The sequence below is a fragment of the Trachypithecus francoisi genome, unplaced genomic scaffold, assembly GCF_009764315.1.
Source record: "Trachypithecus francoisi isolate TF-2019V2 unplaced genomic scaffold, Tfra_2.0 Lachesis_group4, whole genome shotgun sequence".
Classification (NCBI taxonomy): domain Eukaryota; kingdom Metazoa; phylum Chordata; class Mammalia; order Primates; family Cercopithecidae; genus Trachypithecus; species Trachypithecus francoisi.
In genome coordinates this window covers 7,047,363-7,074,816 of record NW_022681469.1, presented here as the reverse complement: position 1 = coordinate 7,074,816, position 27,454 = coordinate 7,047,363, and the positions used below count along the sequence as shown (strand labels likewise).

At 39.7% G+C, this 27,454-nt stretch overlaps 1 protein-coding gene across 1 annotated transcript in view; it reads right to left on the bottom strand.

Moving 5' to 3' along the window:
* KMT2C (lysine methyltransferase 2C) overlaps positions 1 to 27,454 on the bottom strand; it is a 302,059-nt gene that overhangs the window by 203,374 nt on the left and 71,231 nt on the right. The window contains 1 exon segment of the mRNA XM_033193165.1: positions 25,042 to 25,130. Within this exon segment, the coding sequence (XP_033049056.1) occupies positions 25,042 to 25,130 (89 nt within the window).

Genomic DNA, 27,454 nt, shown 5'->3' with positions numbered 1-27,454 from the left:
AGACTCATCAACCTAAGCTCTTCATCCTCAGAAATACTACATGAGAGAAAGATCAATTTGTTTTATTTAAGCCACTGCTATATTTTGGGGTCTCTGTTACAGCAGCTTAACCCATGCCCTAATTAACACAGAGAACTGGTATTAAGAGTGAAGAACTGCCATAACAAAAACTTCAAGTGGCTTGGTGATCAGGCCATGAGACACTGATAATGGAGTTTGAAACATCAACTGACCTTTTTTATGCTGTATTAAAATATTTAATACAGCTACAACCTATTTGGAATGCAGACTGTACTTACAGAGCCTGTAGCTCTAGGGAAAGCATCTGGAATGAGCCAAAGGGTATTCTGTGTTGCCTCTCTCTAGTATTTTTACAGCCAAAGACAGAAAAGAATACAATTCTGCTGGAGAGACACTCTCTGCCTGCCCATTATATTCAAAGTACTATAAAATTATCATATATATAAATACCTTTATGAAAGCATCTCATTTCTACTCAGAGAGGCCCAGACACATTTTGGGATATACACATTTTATACCATTCTTACTACTGGGTAATAAGAAAGGGGAAGAGAAAAATAAGTGACAAACGTAAAGGAGGAATAAGAATAGTGCCTTCAGAAACTCACAACGAGTCAAATGGACCAGGGTCACAAATCATTACATTACCCTAGAAACATTTTTCTTCCTGGTGCCAGATCCATTTATCCCCACTCCCAAACTGTGCTCCCTCCATTAAAGTACGACTTGTCTGTTTCCTTTTAGTATGCTGCTATCTACCATATATGACGTCTAGTCAAAAATGGCCTTCTCCTAGCACAGTATATAACAGTCTCAGCTTTTTCTGGCCTTCTCCTAGCACAGTATATAACAGTCTCAGCTTTTTCCTTATTTTTGTTCCCAGAAAAGAAAATACACAGCACTTTTATTATTTTTAGGGGAGTTTTATTGCTAACAGCTAAGGGAAAACAAGTAGGACAGTGTCTATCTCTCCCTCAAATTAGAGCCAGAAGGAAATAGAAAAGTTAAACGTTACTGTTACTGGTTGGTAAGTAGGTTTGCAGGTATACAACCTTTTGAAATTATGTTTCCTGCATTTCAAAGAGGAAAAAAAGATTCAGACTATAGAGTTTTTTTGTTTGTTTTTGTTTTTTAAGAAATAGGATCAGCACCAGATCTGATCCCACAAAGCAGGTAAGAAGACAGGCTTTCAGAGTTCATCCTGTTCTCTTTTCTCCTCTAGCTATTATCATCACTGGCTCTGCCCATGATTCTAACCTGGATCTGCTAAAGAAACAGCAGGGAGTGATAAGTTTTGGTTTTACTTTTGGTTTAGATTTTGTTGTTTTGGTCTTGTGTTCTTTAACAAATAAGGAGGACTCTATGACTGCTTCTTAGGTAGCAGTAATTCCTGCCACAAAATAGAAACAAACAACAAAAAAGGTATCACTAAATATGTGATACTTCAGGTAATAATAGAAGCTGTCTTTAACTGTCACTCTTCATTTGGTAGAACATGTTAGATCTTACTATCTGTCAAAGTCAAGGCAGGACAATTGAGTGTTTATGTCTCTCTCTCTCTTCTCCTAATCCTAGTCTTCAAACAATTGTCAGAGTTTGGCAGCAGAATGTGAAACACACTGCTCTGGATAAAAATGATGTCAACCAGGGATCCAACCAGAGATGTCATCAGAGATGCTCCGGATGAAATGACTATAAACCCAGTGATATCTGAGGAAATATTCCTGATGCCAGTACTTAATTATCTCTAGTTTATTATTTAAAATGTACTCTTGAATACTATCCTATGCTTTGCCTAAAGAAAGAAGTTAGCCAATAAAGTAGTCCAGGTTTGGCTACTCCAACACTTTGCAGAGTTTTTGCCTTCCATAAGGTTCAATTAGCTCAAACTGCCTGCAAGCCAAACTGTGGAAACTGGAGCAGACATTTAAAAATTTACACTGCATTTTTAAAACTTTAGTGTGGTATTTTTCTTGTATATAAAATCCCCAATATATCTTTCCCCTTACTTTGAACCTGACCTAAATACAGGCAATGGCAATTGGTCACAAAATGCGCCAAAGTCATTTTGGTGGACCACTGCAACCCTGGGATAAGGACAGGTGAGGCAATTTCATCTGTAGCCACTATCTATGGATAATCTCCATCCACTAGGTGGCACATGTACGGTGGTAACATACTAAAGAACCTAATCATGGACCTGGCGTGGTGGCTCAAACCTGTAATCCCAGCACTTTGGGAGGCAGGAGGATCGCTTGAGCCCAGAAGTTCAAGATCAGCCTAGGCAACATGGCAAAAGCAAAAAAAATTCTACCGGCCTTGGTGGCACACACCAGTAGACCCAGCTATTCAGGAGGTTGAGGTGGAAGAATCACTTAAGCCTGGGAGGCAGAGGTTGCAGTTGAACCAAGATCATACCACTGTACTCCACCCTGGGCGACAGAGCAAGACCCTGTCTCAACAACAATAAAAAAGAGAACCTAATCACATGTAAGTAAATTCCTAAGAGAACTTGAAGAGATTGTGCACTTCATTAAATAGCATCATCTATGTGCCAGGCATATCTCTGGGGATGCAAAGATAAATTAGATCTAACTCTTTCCCTTAAATAATTTCATAACATACCCTCTTTTAAACCTTTACTTTTCCACCTCCAATGATTCTAATTTATCCTACATAAATTGGTTCTAAGACACGAGAAAGTTTAACAGCAAAAGTTGTCTGCTGTGTTAGTTAAAATCAAATGCCTGGAATCCAATGGTTCCGAGTTTGCATTCTAGCTCAGCCATCTGCTAGCAATGTGACCTTTGGCAAGTTATTTAACTTCATCTCAATTTTACTTTGCTCACCATTTAAAAGACAGACAATACCACCTAGTATAAAACTATCTTTATGATTTTAAAAAAAAAAAAAGGATGCATGAAAAGCACTTAGCTCAACATCTTAAGTGTAGTGATGTAGCTGTTACACTGATGACCTCTATCTACATTCACACACTATAGTCTATGGATTTACTTGTCCACCTCACCTACTCAATTTTTTTTCTTTTTTTTTTTTTTTTTATTAAAGACAGAATCTGGCTCTGTCGCCCAGGCTGGAGTGCAGTGCTGTGATCTCGGCTCACTGCAAGCTCTGCCACCCGGGTTCATGCCATTCTCCTGCCTCCCCAGTAGCTGGGACTACAGGCACCCGCTACCATACCCGGCTGCTTTTTGTATTTTTTAGTAGAGACGGGGTTTCATCGTGTTAGCTGGTCACAATCTCCTGACCTCGTGATCCACCAGCCTCAGCCTCCCAAAGTGCTGGGATTACAGGCATGAGCCACTGCGCTTGGCCCTCACCTACTCAATTTCTAACTCTTGATGTCACATCATGAATTGCTAAATTGCATTATGAGAAGTAACGAACGGGAATAAAGAGAACATTTATTTAGCCCCTCCTGGCTCTATGCTCCAGATTTAATATATCATTAATTTAGAATGGTTATTTACCAAACAAAATTTTGAGTAACAACTACATACTATAATTTCTATTCAAATGATAGTCATTACAAAGACAGTCAAGATCCTTATGTTTAATGGATCTATGTGGAAGACTGAAAATAAAAATAGCACACAATAGGCCAGGCGCGGTAGCTCACGCCTGTAATCCCAGCACTTTGGGAGGCCGGGGTGGGTGGATCACGAGGTCAGAAGATAGAGACCATCCTGGCTAACATGGTGAAACCTCGTCTCTACTAAAAATACACAAAATTAGCCAGGCGTGGTGGTGGACGCCTGTGGTTCCAACTACTCAGGAGGCTGAGGTAGGAGAATGGCGTGAACCCGGGAGGCGGAGCTTGCAGCGAGCCAAGAGCACGCCCCTGCACTCCAGCCTGGGGGACACAGCAAGACTCCGCCTTAAAAAAAAAAGGGACACAGTTATAGTCATGATGCTGGTAAGCACATGGTATGATGGGAGTTCAGGGGAAGAGGTGGGTAATACAGCTCAGAAAGGCTTCAGAAAGGTGTTAGAAGCCCAGCTAAAACTAAAAGGATAAATCAAAGTGTGCCTAATAGTTCTCTTTCAAGTCTTCTCTTTTAAAAAAAGAGTAACATCTAACATATTTTCTTCATTTAAAAGATAAGGAAACTAAAATCTGAAAGTTAATTACAAGTTCAAGATCACAAAGCTAATAGGAAATAAAACTGGGATCCAAAATCAGGTTGTGCAACTCTAAAGCCTGATGTGCTCTTTTCACTACTTCCCCCACCTGGCATAGCATCAAAGTGTAGCTTGTACGTTTTATAAATACATCAATATTAAAGAGAAATGTTAACAGTCTTACTAGGACCATGTTACTGAGTGACCATTTACTGAATATAAAGACTATGAGATGATAACTAAAAATAGAGTTTTTCTCTTTTTTAAGCACTGCTGAATAAAATTATGAAGTGGAGAGAATATTTATCTCACAGTCAAGTTCACAGAAATAAAGCATTTTGATTTTTAACAATTACAAAAGTATTTCCCTCAAAGGTTAAATACTTCTTTGAAAGGACTGTATGTAGCCTACAAATATACTGAACAAACTTACCAACATTGATAGCATAACAGACTATGTCAAAAATATTTTAGGTCAATTATGGACTCCCTTATCAATACATTAGTATACTCTTTTAAAGCACCCTACTTTTTCAATGGATTTTTAAAGTTTGCTTATTCAAGGGTTCCGGGATTTTAGAGGGAGAAGTTACTTCTTTATTTTTACTAACCTCTCATTTTTACTCACTTCCAAATTTAGAATTCTAAGAAAATATTAAGAATGTAAGCAGCAAGCACAGTGGTATTAGTGGATACCTAAGTCTTTGTCACCAACAGAAATCATGGATATTTTCTTATCACATGCAGTTGTTGCAGATATCCCAAAATATCTTTCACCATCATCAATACTTCAAAATTACAACAGTTATTAAATTCACTGCTAGATTTTATAATTTAAGTGTGGATTAAAAAGATGTTACAAAACTACAAGTTTGGCTTATTTTTATTTCAATGCAATTGTTTATCTTTGTAATCTTATTTTGGTATATTTTTATTTTATTATTTTAAAAACACTATTTGAAAAAGAGTCTATGGACTACATCATACTACCAAAGGGGACTATGGCACCGAAAAAGTTAAGAACCTCTGTTCTATATGTGCCATTCACAGGAGACCACATCCCCAGTTTGACTATATGCTCTATGAAAACAGGCGCTGTATCTGTTTTTATAAACCAGAGCTATCATAAAACCTGAATGATGTTCGATAATTGCTTAATGCTAATTATATAATATAAAGCAAGCAGATAAATCGTATATACAGACACAAAGATTTACAAAAGCACAGAGAAAAATAATATATTTAAAAAGAACTCGTATTTACTAACTATACAAGTAAACACTGATATTCACTCTCAACTAGTTATCCAAAAAATATGCCTTCCTCCCTCTATGCTTTAATCAATTTTTTTTTTTTTTTTTTTTTTTTTTTGAGATGGAGTCTTGCTCTGTCGCCCAGGCTAGAGTGCAGTGGCACGATCTCAGCTCACTGCAAGCTCCGCCTCCCGGGTTCACGCCATTCTCCTGCCTCAGCCTCCTGAGTAGCTGGGACCACAGGCACCCACCACCACGCCTAGCTAATTTTGTGTATTTTTAGTAGAGACAGGGTTTCACCATGTCAGCCAGGATGGTCTCTATCTCCTGACCTCGTGATCCGCCCAACCTTGGCCTCCCAAAGTGCTGGGATTACAGGCATGAGCCACCACGCCCGGCCTTTTTTTTTTTTTTTTTCTTTTTTTTTTTTAAAGAGATGGGCTCATGCTGTCACCCAGGCTAGAGTACAGTGGCACAATCATAGCTCATCATAACCTCAAACTCCTGGGCTGAAGGTATCCTCCCATCTCAGCTTCCCCACTAGCCAGGACTACAAGGCACATGCTATCATACCTGGCTTTTTTTTTTTTTTTTTTTTTTTTGTAGAGACAGGGACTCACTATGTTGCCCAGGCTGGTCTCATGGGCTCAAGTTATCTTCCCACCTCAGCCTCCCAAAGTGCTAGAATTACAAGCATGAGCCACCATCACCATGCCCAGCCTAATCAGCTATTAAATAGAATAACTTATTTCCCTTACCTCCAGAGAATGGCAATATTTTTCATGCTTGCTTCCTACTAAAACTACAGAAGAAAACAGAGCTAAGAAATTGTGTAACCATGTCCCTTCCTTCTTTTGAAAAAAGTTTGTCTCCTGACAGTTATGTTTTCTGGATGTATCTCATTGAATCTAGTGTATCCAATATCAAAATTGTGTTGTAAAGCTAAAGCATTACCACTGCATTAGAAAAAAGCAAATTATTTATTAACCCTATATTCACTAAACTAAAATATTGGCACTGATTAATAATATGAATGTGGTTGCTGCTTTCACAGAACAATTTAAGCAACTAAAAGTAAATACACAAAAAAAGCACTAATTTTCTCTGGTAGTTAACAGTTTTACCAATGACTTACTCTCTTTATACTTATCCACAGTTCCATAAATTTCTACAAATATACATTACTGTTATAATATTTAATGTGATGTTTTAACGCAAACTCAAAAAGCTTAAGAGTTCAATACTTGTCAAAAGCCAAAAAAATATATGGGCATTAATTTAAACAGTAATTGTTTAAGCAGGATAGACTGCTAATAAATGAAAAAAAAATAGTAATTGTTAGAAGTCAGCTGTTCTCTAGGTGTTTTATTTAGCTGTTATCAATATTTCCTTCAGTTTTCCTACGTAACTTTTAAATATTTTTAATGGAGTTTTTTGCAATTAATGAAATAAACGAAAATAAAATAAACAAATTGCAACATACATCTTTGTAACAGTTATTTCTACCAATACTGATCTTCTTCTGAAATTTAACTTTAGGCCTTAAAAACAAAAATCAACCAATGAAACTGTCTTGGATCCTCTAGACCAGCCCAAGTGTCACCTGAATAGCAAGGAATGACTCTGGTTGATGCCAGCAGAGCATCAACCTGATGCCAAGCCTGACCTAAATTCCTAACCCACCAGATCATGAAATATGTCTGCTTTTTAAGCCATTGTGTTCTGAAATAATTTGTTACATGGCAATAAGTAGCTGAAGTTTTCATTTTAAACTTCAGTTTGAAGATTATGTATGGCTTATCGAAGACATATAGGTGTCTTTGCTCCACCATCTCTTCATCTAAACCGTCGAAGCAGTCAGTATTTCTTTTTTTTTTTTTTTTTTTTTTTTTTGAGACGGAGTCTCGCTCTATCGCCCAGGCTGGAGTGCAGTGGCTGGATCTCAGCTCACTGCAAGCTCCGCCTCCGGGGTTTATGCCATTCTCCTGCCTCAGCCTCCCGAATAGCTGGGACTACAGGCGCCCACCACCTCGCCCGGCTAGTTTTTTGTATTTTTTAGTAGAGACGGGGTTTCATGGTGTTAGCCTGGATGGTCTCGATCTCCTGACCTCGTGATCCGCCCATCTCGGCCTCCCAAAGTGCTGGGATTACAGGCTTGAGCCACCGCGCCCGGCCAGCAGTCAGTATTTCAAACAATGACTACAAAAGAAAAAAGCTCGGGAGGGTTTTGCTCCAGTGCAGAAGTGACTCATATGATTTCCACCCACAATTCACTGGACACAATCATATGGGTCCCTCAAGCAGGCTTGGAGCTGTGTAATTCCACCACATATCCAGAAGGGAGAGTGCCAGAGCTATTTGACAGACAACACCAATATCTACCACCACAATATATAATTTTAAATAATCTACTAAAGTTAGTGGAAAATATTATCCAAAGAAAAACCTGATAATTCAAAGACAAGAGTCAATTACAAACTTTCATACCAAAAAAAGATAAGAAAGGACAGGTAAAGTTAAATTGTTAGACCAATTAATGTAACAAGAATCCAGGCTTTTTCTTTGTGCCAAATGTCACCATAACCTGTTCAATGAGTAGCTATACTCAAAATGTACAAACAATAATTTAGGGTGTCCATTTTTTAAAATAATAATATCACTAAAGTTTCTATTCTTGTAAATAAAGGCATATATGGGGTTTATACAAAGTTGAGTATTTAAAACATATGCAAATAACCAAAAGGCGTTGAATTAAAGTAACATATGCAAGGCTTTGGAACTCCAATTCCACCTGTCTCATCAAGTGTATGGACAAAGCAAAAGACCCCTATCTTGTCTATGTCAATTAAATACTAACATCTGAAAGCCACCACTAAATAAGAACCAACAGTTATTACACAAGCAACAGCGAAAAAGTAACAAATAACTAGACCAGAAGATAATCTAAGATTGTGACACATAAATAAGGCAGTATGATAGACATCATTAGTGGAAATCCCTCAAAGGTTACTCACAAATGGTAATGCTGATATTAAATCAAATAGTTTTATTACTTTAATAAGATTAATATTATTTATGAGACATATTTACACTAATGGATATTAACTTAGTTATTGTTAACTATTAATTATAATCCATTCCACTAGTTATAACTGACTTACCAAATTAGAAAAGGGCTATAACTATAGTTAATACATTTAAAAAGCTAAACTGAAAAATCAACAACTCTTGCTAGATGCATAAGATCAATAAAGTCACAGGGCAAACAGGTACCCTCAGAACTGGAGGGATAGACAAGAATCACAACTTACCTGACCAGAAACCCATGGGTAAAAACCTCCATGGGTACCAAAACCTGAACCATAATTGAAAAAACGCTGGAGGTTCAGTGCAGAGAAGTCTGGAAGATAAAAACTACAGAGGGACCCAGTCACTGTGGGGCCCAACAGTTTTGTGTTTTACCTCTAGGAGTTCTACCAGTTTCTCAGTGAATTTCACAGAAAAATCCCTTCTTGCTTTCAACAGCAGGGGGGGAAAGGAACCATTTCTAAATACACCAGAGCATTCTCTTAACAAGGCCTGCCTTCAGGAGAAACTATGTAACTAAAACCTAACCTACAAGAAGAGAATAAACTCCAGACAGTTCTAGCCTAGAAGAATTATCTAACTCTAGCCCATTCTAGGCCATTCTGCCCCACCTAAGAGCAGTGAAAGCACAGGGCAGGGACGAAGAATAAAAAACTCAGACTTCCCGCTCCTCCTACAAGGCTCACCACATTACTAAAGGCCTATCTATTTACAGCTGTTGTCTTTACCCAGTGCATTACATCTGGCTATTGAGAAAAAAAATTACAAGGTATACTAAAAAGCAAAAAACACAGTATAGAGCAACACCAGAACTAGACTTGGAGGGAATTTGAAATGATCAGATGAGGAATTTAAAGCAACTATGATTAATATGCTAACGGCTCTAACAGATAAAGTAGATAGCATGCAAGAAGACATGGGCAATGTAAGCAGAGAACTGGAAATTCTAGAGATTAAAATGATAGATTTAAAAAAACTTTAACAGAAATGATGAATGCTTTCAGTGAGCCTATTAGTAGACCTCACACAGCTGAGGAAACAATCTCATTGCTTCAAGATATTTCAAAAGAAACCTCCAAACTTGAACAGCAAAGAGAAAAAGACTGGGAAAAAAAAAAAAGAACAGAATGTTTAATACAGAAAACTACAAAAAGATAACATGTAATGGAAATATTGAAAAGAAAAAAGAGACGAAGAACAAGAAATGTCCTCAAATTAATCTCAGAAACCAAACGACAAAGAACATCAAAAAGGATAAATGCCCAAAAAAACTACACCTGGTCACATCATATTCAAACCACAGAATACTGAAAAATCCTGAAAGAGCTCAGGGGGAGAAAAAATACCTAAGGTAACAATTACATCAACTCAGAAACCATGCAAGCAAGGAGAGAGGGAAGGAAATATGTAACACGATGAGAGAAAGAAAACATCAACCTATAATTCTGTACCCTGCAAAATTATCCTTCAAAAGTGAAGGCTTTCTCGGGCAAACAAAACTTGAAGAATTTGTTGTCAGATGACCTACCTTGCAAGAAATCCTTTAGAGAGAACAAAAATGGTACAGGTCAAAAACTTAGATCTATATCAAGAAAGGAAGAGCATCTCAGAAGCGGTAAGTGAAGATAAAATTTTTTTAAAAATTTTTTCTTATTGTTGACTGATCTAATAGGTAAGTTTGTTCAAAATAATATCTGCAACAATGTATTCAATGATGACTGCTTATGTATAAATACCTATGCTTATATATAAGTGAAATGACTGACAGCAACAATATAAGAGATAGGAGGGAGGAATTAGGATTATTTTGTTCTTATAAAGTACTCACATTAGAAGTGAAAATTACAGTGGTGCCATCTTATCCATGGGGAATATATTCCAAGACCCCCAGTGGATGCCTGAAACCAAGTAATAGCAAACCCAGTATATGCAGTATGTTTTTTCAATCATACTAAGATGGCTACTAAGTGAATAATGGGCAGGTAACATATACAGTATGGATGCACTGGACCAAGAGATGATTCACATCTCAGGCTGGAAGGCACAAGATTTCATTATGCTACTGAAAACAGCATACAACTTAAAATTTATGAATTGTTCATTTCTGGAATTTCCCATTTAATATTTTCAGACCATGGTTAACTGGAGGTAACCCAAACTGTGAAAAGCAAAACCATAGTTAAAGGGGGACACTACTGCACAGTGTTATTAGAAAGCAGACTTGGACTTGTTGTAAATATATATTACAAACTCTAAAACAACAACTCAAAAGAAAAAACTGTGCTAAGGAGAGAAAACAGAATCATACAAATTACTCAATCAAAATCACAAAAGGCAGGCTGGGTGCAGTGGCTCACGCCTGTAATCCCAGCACTATGCGAGGCCGAGGTGGGCAGATCACGAGGTCAGGAGTTCGACACCATCCTGGCTAACACAGTGAAACACCGTTTCTACTAAAAACATAAAAAATTAGCCGGGCAGGGTGGCGTGCGCCTGCAGTCCCAGCTACTCGGGAGGCTGAGGCAGGAGAATGGCGCAAACCCGGGAGACGGAGCTTGCAGTGAGCTGAGATGGCGCCACTGCACTCCAGCCTGGGTTACAGAGCGAGACTCTGTCTCAAAAAATTATAATAAAACAAAGTAAAACCACAAAAGGCACAAATAAGAGTGGAAGACAAAAATAGGAACAAAGAATAAGGACAACAAATAGAAAACAGTTAACAGATATGGTAGATATCTATTCCATTATATCAACAATCACTGAAGCTGGGCATGGTGGCTCATCCCTGTAATCCCAGCACTTTGGGAGGCCAAGGCCAGCATTTCAAGACTAGCCTGGGCAACACAGCAAGAACACATCTCTCCAAAAAAATTATTTTTTTTAATTAGCCAGGAGTGGTGGTGTGCAACAGTACTCTCAGCTACTTGGGAGGCTAAGCACTGGTAGTTCCAGCTACTTGGGAAGCTGAGGTGGGAGGATGGCTTGAGCCCAAGAGTTCAAGTTTACAGTGAACTATGATGGCACCACTGCACTCCAGCCTGGGTGATAGAGTGAGACTCTATCTCTAAAAACAAAAAAGAATTGCTATGAACAACAACGGTCTAAATATACCAATTAAAAGACAGAAATTGTTATAATAGGTTGGGTTTTTATCCTTTGAGAGTCTTGCTCTGTTGCCCAGGCTGGAGGGCAATGGCACGATCTCAGCTCACTGCAACCTCCGCCTCCTGGATTCAAGCAATTTTTGTGCCTCAGCCTCCTGAGTAGCTGGGACAGGGACCCGCCACCATGCTCAGCTAATTTTTGTATTTTTAGTAGAGGTGGGGTTTCACCATGTTCGTCAGACTGATCTCTAACTCCCGACCACAGGTGATCCACCTGCCTCAGCCTCCTAAAATGCTGGGAATCCAGGTATTAGCCACCATGCGCGGCCTAGAATAGATTTTTAAAAAAGAAAACCCAAGTACATACTGCTTACAAAAAAAAACTTTATAATATAAAGTTACATATAGATAAGAAAATAAATGGGCCGAGCATGGCGGCTCAAGCCTGTAATCCCAGCACTTTGGGAGGCCGAGACGGGCAGATCACGAGGTTAGGAGATCGAGACCATCCTGGCTAACACGGTGAAACCCCGTCTCTACTAAAAAATACAAAAAAACTAGCTGGGCGAGGTGGCGGGCGCCTGCAGTCCCAGCTACTCGGGAGGCTGAGGCAGGAGAATGGCCTAAACCCGGGAGGCGGAGCTTGCCGTGAGCTGAGATCCGGCCACTGCACTCCAGCCTGGGTGACAGAGCGAGACTCCGCCTCAAAAAAAAAAAAAAAGAAAAGAAAACAAATAAATGAATGGAGAAAGATATTCCAGGCTAACAATAATCAAAAGAAAGCAGGAGTAGCTATATTAATTTCAGACAGATCAGATGTCAAAGTTATCAGGAATAACGAAAGGTATTTTATAATGATAAAGGGGTTAATTCCCAAGACATAACAATACTTACCATGTGTGTGTCTAAACAGAACATCGAAATACGTGAAGCAAAAAAATGATACAATTGCAAAGGAGTAAGAGATGAATCCACTATTATAGCTGGAAAGTTAAACACTCCTCTCAGAAACAGATCTGGCATGCAGAAAATCAGCAAAGACACAGTTGAATCTGACACCATTAATCAATTGGAAATAACTGACATCTAAAGACTACTTCATCAACAATAGCAGAACACACATGCTTCTCATCCACATGGGACATTTACAAGGTAGACCACATTCTGAACCATAAAACATACCTTAACAGATTTTTAAAAATAGAAATCATACAATGTCTGCTCTCAGACCATATCAGAATTAAACTAGAAATCAGTAACAGAAAGATAGCTTAAAATTCCAAAATACTGAGACATTAAACAATACACTTCTAAATAACACACAGGTCAAAGAAGAAATCTCAAGAGAAATTGAAAAATATTTTAAACTAAATGAAAATAAAAAGAAAATTTGTGAGATGCAGCGAAAGCAGTGCTTAGAGGAAAATTGATGGCATTTAACACATATCCAGCTGACCCTTGAACAAGGAGAGGGTTGGGGCTCTAACGTCCCCCACCACAGTCAAAAATCTGTATAACTTTTGACTCCTTGAAAACTTAACTACTAATAGCCTACTGTTGACAGAAGCCTTACCAATAACATAAACAGTAGATTAACATATATTTCTGTGTTGTATTATATACTGTATCCTTACAATAAAGTAAGCTAGAGAAAAGAAAATATTATTAAGAAAATCACAGCCGGACACGGTGGCTCACGCCTGTAATCCCAGCACTCTGGGAGGCCGAGGCGGGCGGATCAGGAGGTCAGGAGATGGAGACCATCCTGGCTAACACGGAGAATCCCCGTCTCTACTAAAGATACAAAAAATTAGCTGGGCATGGTGGCGGGCGCCTGTAGTCTCAGCTACTCAGGAGACTGAGGCAGGTTAATCGCTTGAACCCGGAAGGCAGAGGTTGCAGTGAGCCGAGATCACACCACTGCACTCCAGCCAGGGTGAAAAGGAAAAGGAAGGAAAGAAGAGAAAATCATAAGGAAGAGAAAATATATTTACAGGACCATACTGTATTTATTGATACCATAAGTTTATGTCATCTGTTTACAAGACTGTCTATCTGAAATAGTGGGCAGCCTCAGGTACAGACATCCATCTATGGTATAAATCAAGCAATTCAACTTTTTCTTGTATGTCATGACTTTGCTTCTTGTGGGGAGCACTTTAAGCATCATTAGTGGCACTTCATATGGGTCCCGTGGTGTTATGCACAATTTATAGCATTGCACTAAACATGATGAAAGATACATGAAAAGCACCAGAGATCACTTTTTACCAAGATACCCAATTTACTGGAGAGGTGAACTGCTCAAAGATGATTGGTATCCCATGGTGTTTTAATCAGATACTTGCAACACTTGAGTTCACTGCAATAACAACAGGAGGTGGCCACATAATTATTACAGTTGTACAGTATGTACTATAGTAAATTTTATTCAGTTATTATTTAATACTACATCTTTACATTTGTTTACATTTCTCTCAACTGCCAATGGTACCACATACAGTCTTTAAGTGTGTGCTTAAGTTTTGAAACATTTTAACTTTCAATAATAGATCAGTGTATATTTTATGGTAGTAAACAATAAAACAAGGCCAGGCGCGGTGGCTCAAGCCTGTAATCCCAGCACTTTGGGAGGCCGAGACAGGCGGATCACGAGGTCAGGAGATCGAGACCATCCTGGCTAATATGGTGAAACCCCGTCTCTACTAAAAATACAAAAAACTAGCCGGGCGAGGTGGCGGGCGCCTGTAGTCCCAGCTACTTGGGAGGCTGAGGCAGGAGAATGGCGGAAACCCGAGAGGCGGAGCTTGCAGTGAGCTGAGATCGGGCCACTGCACTCCAGCCCGGGCGGCAGAGCAAGACTCTGTCTCAAAAAAATAAAATAAAATAAAATAAAACAATAAAACAGACAAGTATCTACATATACTTTATGCATTAATGCATACCTTTTTCTTAATTTTTTAAACATTTCTAGGTTCCACAGTCCATCTACGCATTTTTTTTTTCAAATTGTCACAAATCTCAAAAAAAATTCCCAATATATTTACTGCAAAAAATCCATTTATCAGTGGATGCACACGGTTCAACCCCAAGCTATTAAAGGGTCGACTGTTTCAGAAAGGAGGGAAAATCTACACTCAGTAATATCAGAAATGAAAAATGGGGGCCGGGCGCGGTGGCTCAAGCCTGTAATCCCAGCACTTTGGGAGGCCGACAGGCAGATCACGAGGTCAGGAGATCGAGACCATCCTGGCTAATACGGTGAAACCCTGTCTCTACTTAAAAATACAAAAAACTAGCCGGGCGACGAGGCGGGCGCCTGTAGTCCCAGCTACTCGGGAGGCTGAGGCAGGAGAATGGCATAAACCCGGGAGGCGGAGCTTGCAGTGAGCTGAGATCCGGCCACTGCACTCCAGCCTGGGTGGCAGAGCAAGACTCCGTCTCAAAAAAAAAAAAGAAATGAAAAATGGGACATCACTACAGATCCCATGGAATCTTAAATAATCAAGAAATACTATTAACAACTGCATGCCCACAAATTTAATAACCTAGATGAAATGGACCAATTACTTAAAAGACACAATATGCTCAAGCTTACACAAGAAGAAATAATCTGAATACGTCTATACCTATTAAACAAATGGAATCAAAAATTAATAAACTTCCAATATTAAACATACCCAGTTTGGTTCACTGCTCAATTCTCCCAAACATTTAAGGAAGAAATTATATCACTTCTCTATAATCTCTTTCAGGAGATAAAAGCATAGGGAAGGCCGGACGCTGTGGCTCACGCCTGTAATCCCAGCACCTTGGGAGGCCGAGGCGGGTGGATCACCTGAGGTCCGGAGTTCGAGACCTGCCTGACCAACATGGTGAAACCCCGTCTCTACTAAAAATACAAAAAATGAGCCAGGCAAGTTGGCGGGTACCTGTAATCCCAGCTACTCAGGAGGCTGAGGCAAGAGAATCGCCTGAACCTGAGAGGTGGAAGCTGCAGTGAGCGAGATCGCACCATTGTACTCCAGTCTGGACAACAAGAGCAAAACAATGTCTCCAAAAAAAAAAAAAAAAAGCATAGGGAATACAGACACCTCACCAATAAGGACACACAGATGGCAGATAAGCATATGAACAGATGTCCCACATTATACGTCATCAGGGAAATGAAAATTACAACAGTGAGGCATCACTACACACCTATTAGAATGGCCAAAATCTGGAACACCAACACCAACAAATGTCAGTAAGTACACAGTGCAACAGAAACTCTTATTCATTTCTAGTGAGAATGCAAAACGGCACAGCCACTTTGGAAGACAGCTTGGTGGTTCCTTACAAAACTACAATACTCTTGCCATACAATCCAGAAATCAAGCTGCTGTTATTTACCCAAATGGGTTGAAAACTTACATCCACAACAAAAACTGTACATAGATATTGATAGCAGCTTTATTAACTGCCAAAACCAGGGTGTAAATAGAAATTCCGTCAGTAGGTGAATGGATAAATTTTGGTCCATCCAAACAATGCAATATTATTCGGCACTAAAAATAAATGCACTATCAAGACATGAAAAGACATGGAGAACCAGGCACGGTGGCTCACGCCTATAATCCCAGTACTTGGGGAGGCCGAGGCGAGTGGATCACCTGAGATCAGGAGTTCGAGACCAGCCTGATCAACATGGAGAAACGGTCTCTACTAAAAACACAAAATAGCCAGGTATAGTGCATGCCTGTAATCCCAGCTATTCAGGAGGCTGAGACAGGAGAATCACTTGAACCCGGGAGGTGGACACTGAGGTGAGCCGAGATCGTGCCATTGCACTCCAGCCTGGGCATACACAGCAAGACTCCGTCTCAAAAAAAAAAGACAGACAAGACATGGAGGAAGCATAAATGCATATTATTAAGTGAAAGAAGCCAGTCTGAAAAGGTTATATATCCTATATGATTCCAACCAATTGACATTCTGGAAAAGGCAAAACTATGGAGACAGTAAAAAGAATAGTGGTTGCCAGAGGTTAGCAAGGAGGGATAATAGGTGGAACACGGAGAATTTTTAGGGCAGTGACTATGATACCATAATGACAGATACATTTCATTATACATTTGTCCAAACTCACAGAATGTACACCAAGAGTGAACCCTTATGTGAACTATGAACTGTGGATAATGTGTCAATGTAGGTTTAAAAATTGTGACAAATGTACCACTCTAGTATAGGATGTTGATAATGAAAAGGGCTATGTGGGGAAGGGGATTTATGGGAAATTTCAGTACCTTCCTCACAATTTTGCTACAAACCTAAAATTGCTCTGAAAAATCACGGCTATTTTTGGCCGGGTGTAGTGGTTCACGCCTGTAATCCCAGCACTTTGGGAAGCCGAAGTGGGCGGATCACCTGAGGTCAGGAGTTCGAGACCAGCCTGACCGACATGGAGAAACTCCATCTCTACTAAAAATACAAAATTAGCTGGGTGTGGTGGCACATGCCTGTAGTCCCAGCTACTCGGGAGGCTGAGGCAGGAGAATCGATTGAACCCAGGAAGCGGAAGTTGCAGTGAGCCGAGATTGTACCACTGCACTCCAGCTTGGGCAAGAAGAGTGAAACTCCGTCTCAAAAATAAATAAATAAAATAAAGTCTATTTTTTAAAATTTATGCTAGAAGTAACTGAATGTATCGATGTGAACTCACATTTGTAAGTGTGTGTATAGATCTGTGTAATTACAGTCCTCTCAAAACAGGGATATGTTCTGAAATATGCGTCATTAGGCAATTTTGTCACTGTTACACAAACCTAGGTGGTATAGCCTACTAAAAACCTAGGCTACTTGGTATAACCTAGTACTCTAGGCTACAAACCTGTACAGCATGTTACTGTACTGGTTACTGCAACTATAACACAATAGTCAAGTATCTGGGTATCTAAACATATGTAAACATAGAAACAATGGTAAGAATACGGTGTAAAAACACAAAAAATGGTACACCTACACAGAACACTTACCATGAATGGTGCTTGTGGGACTACAAGTTGCTCTGGGTGAGTCACTGAGTGAATGTAAAGGCCTCAAACATTACTGTACACTAATGTAGACTTTATAAACACTGTACACTTAGGCTACACCAAATTTCTAAAATATTATTTTTCTTTGCTCAATAAATTAACCTTAGCTTACTGTAACATTTTTACTTTATAAATTTTTTAAAACTTTTTGACTCTTTTGTAATAACACAGCTTAAAACACACACTGTACAGCTATACAAAAAAAATCTGTAAGTTTTTTGGTTTTAGGGTTTTTGTTTTCTTTTTTTATTTTCTGTTTTTGCTTTTTTTCTGGGGTTTTTTTTTTTTTTTCGGTTTTTTTTTTTTTTAAACTTAGTCCAGACCTAAGGGTCAGGATCGTCACTATCATTGTCTTTCCCCTCCACATTTTGTCCTACTGGAAGGTCTTCAGCGATAACATCACACAAGGAGCTGTCATTTCGTGTAATATAGCTCTTGAAGGTTCTGCCTGAGGCCGTTCTACAGCTTTTTTTCTTAAGTAAAAGGAGTACACTCCAAAATAATGATAAAAATTATAGTATAGGGCTGGGCACGGTGGCTCAAGCCTGTAATCCCAGCACTTTGGGAGGCCGAGACGGGTGGATCACAAGGTCAGGAGATCGAGACCATCCTGGCTAATATGGTGAAACCCCGTCTCTACTAAAAAATACAAAAAAAAAAAAAATAGCCGGGCGAGGTGGCGGGCGCCTGTAGTCCCAGCTACTTGGGAGGCTGAGGCGAGAGAATGGCGTGAACCTGGGAGGCAGCGGGGCTTGCAGTGAGCTGAGATCCGGCCACTGCACTCCAGCCCAGGCAACACAGCAAGACTCCGTCTCAAAAAAAAAAAAAAAAAATTATAGTATAGTAAATATATAAACCAGTAACATAGTCACTCATTATCAAGAGTTATGTACTGTGCAAGAGTGTATGCAGTGTACTTTTGTATAGTACATATAATTGGGAGTACACTGGGTTTGTTTATACCAGCATCACCACAAATATGTGAGTAATGCACTATGTTGTGCTGTGCTATGACATCACGACAGCTATGACATCGTGACAGCTATGACATATTGAGGTGACAGAAATTTCTCAGCTCCATTATAATCTTATGAGACCACTGTCACATATGTGATCTGTTGTCATTATGCAACGATATGACTAAAGTGGACTCACATAACTAATTCTCAACAGAAACAATTATAATATGCATCCCTTGAGCCTAGATTTTTGTTCCTAATACTATTCTCCACTAAAAAACTACAAGTCCTTAGAGAGTAGCTGATTTCATACCTTGGGGCAGGGAGAATTTTAAATGGGCCTGAAAAATAAAACTTTTGCCAAAGAGCATAGAGCTCTGAAAGGTTTTGAGATGTTATTTAAAAGGACTCAGAAGCCAGCTGACAAGGGGCTCCCATGAGCCAAACTACGACAACTTGAACACTAGGAAAAAATGTTTAATTATAACTAACTGAATTATAATTAGCTAATTATAATTAACTAAAACAAGTCTGCAAAGACCTGATTATGTGATTCTCAAGAAAAAAGAAGTTTCTCTTCTCCTCAAGTAACTAGCACTTCACTCAAGTTTATTTTATTCATATAAAAAATGCACAGAGACTGGTAACAGCCACCACCTACAAAAGATGAAATTTTCTCGGCTGGGTGTGGTGGCTCATGCCCGTAATCCCAGCACTTTAGGAGGCCAAAGCAGGTGGATCACGAGGTCAGGAGTTCAAGACCAGCCTGGCCAAGATGGTGAAACCCAGTCTCTACTAAAAATACAAAAAAATTAGCCGGGTGTGGAGGCGGGCACCTGTAATCCCAGCTACACAGGAGGCTGAGGCAGAGACCTGCTTGAACCCGGGCGGCAGGTGAGATAAATTGAGTGCAGTGAGCTCAGATAAAGATGAAATTTTCTTAACATAAAATATTACCAAATAAGGTTTCTTATTACTTTCCCAATGGCTACTCCTAGATTACTCATTCCCATCCACCCACCATGGTAGGAGATTAATTAGTATTCTTTTCTTTTTTCTGAGACAAGATCTCACTCTGTCGCCCAGACTGGCAAAAGTGGTGCGACTGATTACAGGTCACTGCAACTGGTGTCTCCTGGGATCAAGCAATCCTCCCACCTCAGCCTCCTGAGTAGCCGGGATCACAGGGGCACACCATCATACCCAGCTAATTTTTGTATGTTTTTGTAGAGGCGGGTTTTCACCATGTTGCCCAGGCTGGTCTCCAACTCCTGAGCTCAAGCGATCCACCCACCTTGGCCTCCCAAAGGTCCAGGGTTACAAGTGTGAGCCACCACACCCAGCCTAATACCCTTATATTACTACAAATCATTAAGTAAGCATGTCAAGGCACAGCATTTACAGGGAACAAGAGAACCTTCAAATAAACCCTGGAGTCTTGAGACGCACATAGAGAGGTTAAACCCTTGCAGCAAACTTGAATTTGCTTTTAAATGAACTAGAAATTTATGGAACTCTCTCTGTCTGCGTTTATTTGCAGGTTAGTGGTTGTAACAGTTATTCTTTCTTTCACTGTTCTTGCCCTATGTTCACTATGTTCCCTAAAAGAACTGGACAATGGCCTTTCCAAGGACAAAGACAAAACAAAGACTAATACACTTGGCTGTATTAACTTTAGTAAAAGGCCAGGTTAAAAAAAAATAGTTTTCTGCTCCTATTAAAACATTTCTCTAAACTGTATTTGCCTTGACATCTCATAGGAGACGGCATGAGAAGAGAGTCCATGTGTGGGGCTTACTACTCTCAGATAAGGAAAAAAAATGCCAGGAATTTAGTTTTGTTGTAATGTTTTAAAGTTCCAAGAATAGCAGGTAGCTTAGAAAACATAAAAAATGAAAATTCAAGAACACAATACTGCTTCACTTAGTGAATCCAATTCCTCCTATGTCCCTAGAAGTATTCTTGGCACTGGGGATAAATGAGTTAACAAGACAAATCCCCTGACTTCATAAAGCTTACATTCTAGTGTGGAAAGCATACAATAAGCCAATATGGAATTTAACGTCCTATCTGTTAAGTACTAGGAGAAAAATAAAGCAGGAGAAGACAAAGTGACAACTGTTACTTTTTAGAAAAGTTTGTCAGGAAAGGTCTCTGGGAAAACTGTAACTGAGTAGAGACTTGACTGAAGTAAGGCAATAAGCTATATGAACACCTGAGAAAAAATTTTTCCAAGCAAAGAAGACAAAAAGTGCAAACGCATAAGAAAGGAGTATGTTTGGTGGGCTCCACAAAAAGCTAGGAGGCCAGTAGGGATGGAGCCTAGTGAACAAGGGAACGTAAGATATGGTTATACAGGTGGCCATGGGCAGATCAATGAAGTCTGAAGACAGTGGTACTGTATGAACTTTGAATTTTATTCTAAATATCACTGGAGTCTTTGGATGGTTGACAGAGGGATTCACTTTGAATTCGGAAGGATGCGTGGGACAAGAGTAGAATGAAATGAAAAGGAAAGGAGCAAGACCAGTTAGGAAACTATTGCAGCAGTCCAGCAGAATGGCAGTGTGAAGTTCTGGAATAACAGCAGTGGAGGGGCCAAAGTAGTTGAATCCAGGATATACTGGGTAGGCAAAGCCCTCTAGTGGGCTGGATGTCTAAAATGTGAAAATATGAAATGTGAATATCTAAAATGTAAAATGTGAAAATGTGAAATCAAGAAAGATTCTATCTTTTCAAACCTGAACAGCATACAATGGCAATATACCACAGGTGGTAACATTGGAAAAAAGGGTTTCAGGATAACAACAAAAATTTCCAGAGAGGACACATTAAATATGAGATCCTCTTCAGACATCTAAGAGGAGACGTTAAGAAGCAAGCTGAGGGCCAGGCGCGGTGGCTCACGCCTGTAATCCCAGCACTTTGGGAGGCCGAGACGGGCGGATCACAAGGTCAGGGGATCGAGACCATCCTGGCTAATACGGTGAAACCCCGTCTCCACTAAAAAATACAAAAAACTAGCCGGGCGAGGTGGCGGGCGCCTGTAGTCCCAGCTACTTGGGAGGCTGAGGCAGGAGAATGGCGTAAACCCGGGGGGCGGAGCTTGCAGTGAGCTGAGATCCGGCCACTGCACTCCAGCCTGGGCGACAGAGCGAGACTCCGTCTCAAAAAAAAAAAAAAAAAAAAAGCAAGCTGAAAGATACAGGTTGTGTTCAAAGCAAGAAAGAGCTGGTGATGTAAGTTTAGAGTCATTAGCATTTAGATAACACAATAATAGCGCAAAAATAAATAATAAGCCATCAAACTGAATAAGACCACCTAATACATAAGATGAGTGAAGAGAATGAGGAAAAACCAGTGAAGGAGAAGTAGGAAAAAAAAAAAAAACCAGGAGAATGCAGTGACCTCAAAGTCAAGTTTAAAAAAAAAAGTTTCACTCCTGAGAGTGGTTAACTGTGTGAAATGATCCTGAAAGGTTAAGGAGGATGAAGACTAAAAGTTGGTTTAGGCAATATGAGATAATGACACTGACAAGAGTAATTTTAGTAGAATGGGAGGAAGAAAGCTTGATTAGAGTGGGTTCATGAGAAAATGGTGAAAAATAAGTAGTAATCATGAGTATAAATAACTCAAGGATTTTTGCTATGATGGAGCAAAGAAGCTGTATAGTACCTAAAAGGGGATGTCAGATCAAGAGAGCTATTTGTGTTGAAAGGGGGTGGTTCTGCAGCACCCTCCTTATGCTAATGAAATAAACCCTGGAGAGGGAAAAGTTATTGATGCAGGAAAGCAAGGACAACTGCAGAACCAAATCCATAATAAGTGAAAGGGGACACAATGTAAGACACAAGCAGAAGAGCTGGCCTTACCCACAGACAGTCTTTATCCCATTTTACCAGGACAGAAACTACAACATATGGGTAGGGATACAAGCAAGAAAATAGATTTGATGGTGGATGAATATGGAACTTCTTTTCTAATTGTTCTTTATTTTTTATTTTTTCACTGAAATAAGCAAGATCCATCACTAAAGAATCAAAAATGAGAAGAAGTGTTGGAAGTTTCAGGAGAAAGAAAACGTGGTGAAATAATCATCTTCAATAATCAAAGGGCTGGGCACAATGGCTCACACCTGTAATCCTAGCATTTTGGGAGGCCGAGGTGGGTGGATCACCTGAGGTCAGCAGTTTGAGGCCAGCCAGGCCAACATGGTGAAACCCTGTGTCTACTAAAAATACAAAAATCACCAGGCATGGTGGTGGGTGGCTGTAATCCCAGCTACTTGGAAGGCTGAGATAGGAGAATCACTTGAACCCGGGAGGCAGAGGTACAGTGAGCCAAGATCACGCCACTGCACTCTAGCCTGGGCAACAAAGAGCGAAACTCCGTCTCAAAAAAAAAACAAAATTTAAAAAAATAATCAGGCCGGGCATGGTGGCTCACACCTGTAATCTCAGCACTTTGGGAGGCCGAGACGGGTGGATCACAAGGTCAGGAGTTCAAGACCAGCCTGGCCAACATGGTGGAACCCCCCGTCTCTACTAAAAAATACAAAAATTAGCCAGGCTTGGTGGTGTCTGCCTGTAGTCCCAGCCCAGGAAGGAGACTGAGGCAGGAGAATCACTGGAACCCAGGAGATGGAGGTTGCAGTGAGCTGATATCACGCCACTGCACTCCAGCCTGGGAGACAAGAGTGAGACTCCATCTCAGAAAGAATAATAATAATAGTCACAATAATAATAATCAGAGCCAGACACGGTGGCTCACACCTGTAATCCCAGCACTTTGGGAGGCGGGTGGATCACCTGAGGTCAGAAGTTCGAGACCAGCCTGGCCAACATGGCAAAACCCTGTCTCTACTAAAAATACGAAAGTTATCCAGGCATGGTGGTGTATGCCTATAATCCTAGCTACTTGGAAGGATGAGGCAGGGAGAACTGCTTGAAACCCGGGGGTGGAGGTTGCAGTGAGCCGAGATCGCACCACTGTATTCCAGCCTGGGCGACAGAGCAAGACTCTGTCTCAAACATAACAACAATAGGCCAGGTGCAGTGGCTCACACCTGTAATCCCAGGACTTTGGGAGGCTGAGGTGGGCAGATCATGAGGTCAGGAGATCAAGGCCATTCTGGCTAACACAGTGAAACCCCATCTCTACTAAAGATACAAAAAAATTAGCTGGGCGTGGTGGCAGGCACCTGTAGTCCCAGCTACTCAGGATGCTGAGGCAGGAGAAAAGCGTGAACCCGTGAATCCGGAAGGTGGAGCTTGCAGTGAGCCGAGATCACACCACTGCACTCCAGCCTAGGCAACAGAGCAAGACTCTGTCTCCAAAAAACAAACAAACAAACAAACAAACTAAAGCTTCAAAAAGTCTTTTCACTAGTAAAAGTAACAATACATAGTATAGAAAAAAAATATGAAAAAGAACAGAAATTATATAAATTCAAGTTTAAAGTACTATAGTAATTAATGAATGTGCACAAAAGGGTGAAATTTAGTATTCTGAACTTTCAAGCATCATTTTGTTACTCTAACTAGACCTTATTGGAAAGAAAAGAAACTACAGATTATTTGAAGGCTTTCCAAGAATTATACCTATATAATAGCAACACATCTGACAACCATAAGAATTTCTGGGAAAATGTATTTTAAAATATGTAACAATTTTTAACTTTTCTCATCTCTTTATGATATTCTGTAAGCATCAAGATGATACTCAACTTCAGAGACAAAGTCTATCACTGTGTCTAAACTCTATCAACTATTGAAAACTTGACCAATGAGAGACTATGTCCTACAGGTATCCTCTAAATACAGTATGAATCCTGGTCCCTTTGATAACTTACCACTGACCTGTAAATTCTGGAAACTGCTTTGGGCAACCAACTCCAGCCACCTTTTAGCAGATGTACAACACACAACAGCTTATTTAAGGGCACCTAAAAGTCCAACAGACCAGAAACTATTTGGTCTAGTTTGGCCTAGCCTCTCACAACATTAATTCCACAATGAAACATACTACTTTTTACAAAACACATATTAACAAAATAAGCTTTAAAAAAACACTAGATGGTTCACAGGCCAGAATATACTATGAGCAATCATACTAACAGCCTGGATTACTGTTTCTCCTAGTCTCTATTTCCTTGATAAAACATTTATCTTCAGATATGAAATAATTATACTAAACCAGGGCTTAGGGGAAAAAGAGAGACACAGAGCTCAGTCTTTTTACTGTCATTAGTTATCAAAACTACTTAGGCAGATGAGACACTTAAGAGTTCAGTATAAAAACAAATGCTTAATACAGAATACTGTTATATAGATGCTACATGCAGTGCATAGACACATGCAACGTATCATATACATTCTTATAAACTCTTGAGTTTTGATACCTGTTTCCACAATCGTTTCTGTTTCTGTTGTCTCCAGCCCATCCATGCTGTCCTCATCTTCCACTGCAGTTTTTCCCCTACTTCGAGGTCTACAGGAAAAAAAAAAATAAGTACATAGAGTTAAATGTTAAATTTTAAGGCTTAGACTTATATTCAACATAAAGCACAATTTGAAGGTATACAAAATAAATATTTTGGGCATTTTTCCAGCATTTTACCATATCAAGTAGAAAATATCAGCGTTTACAATCATTTTCTCCCTTAAATCCAGCACTTCCTTATACTCTAAATGTGAGGACAGACCCACATGAATATAATTGTGTCCTCATAATTCACTTAAGAATTCCTCACTCTGGTTTTGCCCCTCTTTTAGATAACATTCTGATGTCTCCTTCTGTCTACAGTAGTGGCTTTTAACTACATAATGGGTTCTTTACAAAGTTCACATATCAGTTTTGACTTCTACGTTTAATAAAGTTGATGCGAAATGACCAGATACATGTATTTTTAAAAGCTTTGTAAAGGGTGCTTTTGGTGACTGTGATGCAGATGACTAAAAAGCAAAATTTTTTAAATTAAGCACGATTATAATCATATCCACCTTACAACATATAATTATGTATTATATATAAATTAGTATATATTTATAATATACAATATATGAATTATATATTATAAATTTATAATAAAATTTAATTTATAAACACTTCAGGAAAATAAAATAAAGGTGAGTCACAGTAAGGTGAAATTCCTGACCAAAAAAAAGCCACACTAATGCCTTTAAATTTTTGTAATTATCCTAAATAAGGTACAGAAATGAGTAAAAGAAAAATTGGTAACACATAAGAGCAACAAGATATTACATATAAAAACTTAGAAAATGACAAAGCAGTACTCAGATAATTTCAGTGTTTTAAATTATTTCACAGTATTTTAAATTCTTTAAAAGAAAAAGGCTGGGTAGGGTGGCTCACACCTGTAATCCCAGCACTTTGGAGGGTCGAGGTAGATGGATCATTTGAGTGTAAGAGTTCAAGACCAGCCTGGCCATCAATGGCGAAACCTCATCTCTACCAAAACAATTCAAAACGTAGGTAAGCATGGTGGCATGTCAGTAATCCCAGCTAAAGAAAAAAAAAAAAAACAAGGAAGAGAGGGAGGGAGGGAATAGAAAGAAAAAATACAAATCAACTCAGTATTTAATCAAAAAACATAAAACATTTAAAAAGTGAAAAGCAGCCAACTGTGGTGGCTCGCACCTGTAATACTAGCACTTTGGGAGGCTGAGGAAGATGTATCACCTGAGGTCAGGAGCTCAGGACCAGCCTGGCCAACATGGTGAAACTCCATCTCTACTAAAAATACAAAAATTAGCCGGGCATCATGGTGTGTGCCTGTAATCCCAGGTACTTGGGAGGCTGAGACATGAGAATCGCTTGAACCTGACAGATGGAGGTTTCAGTGAGCTGGTATCATGCCACTGCACTCCAGCCTGGGCGACAGAGTGAGATTCTGTCTCAAACAAACAAACAAACAAACAAAGGGAAAAACAATATGAAATAAAATAATATGGGCCGGGCGCGGTGGCTCAAGCCTGTAATCCCAGCACTTTGGGAGGCCGAGACGGGCGGATCACGAGGTCAGGAGATCGAGACCATCCTGGCTAACATGGTGAAATACCGTCTCTACTAAAAATACAAAAAACTAGCCGGGCGAGGTGGCGGGCGCCTGTAATCCCAGCTACTCGGGAGGCTGAGGCAGGAGAATGGCGTAAACCCAGGAGGCGGAGCTTGCAGTGGGCTGAGATCCAGCCACTGCACTCCAGCCTGGGCGACAGAGCAAGACTCCGTCTCAAAAAATAATAATAATAATAATAATAATATGAAAAAAGAATAAAACAAAGAACTATGTTTTAAACAACAAGAAATCCATTTAAGTCTTGTTCTCATAAAAAAATTAACCAACCTAGGCCAGGCGCAGTGACTCAGGCCTGTAATCCTAGCACTTTGGGAGGCCAAGGTAGGTGGATCACCTGAGGTGAGGAGTTCAAGACCAGCCTGGCCAACATGGCAAAATCCCGTCTCTACTAAAAATACAAAAATTAGCTGGACATGTTGGCGCACATCTGTAATCCCAGCTACTCGGGAGGCTGAGGCAGGAGAATCACTTGAAGCCTGTGGGCAGAAGTTGCAGTGAGCCAAGATCACACCATTGCACTCCAGCCTAGGCAACAAGAGTGAAACTCCATCTCAAATAAAAAAAAGTTAACCAACCTAAACCATGAAGGAGCTATAACATAAAAATATATTAAAAATTAAAGTGACCAGCTGGGAGTGGTGGCTCATGCCTGTAATCTCAGCACTTTGGGGGGCCGAGACAGGCAGATCACCTGAGGTCAGAAGTTCGAGACCAG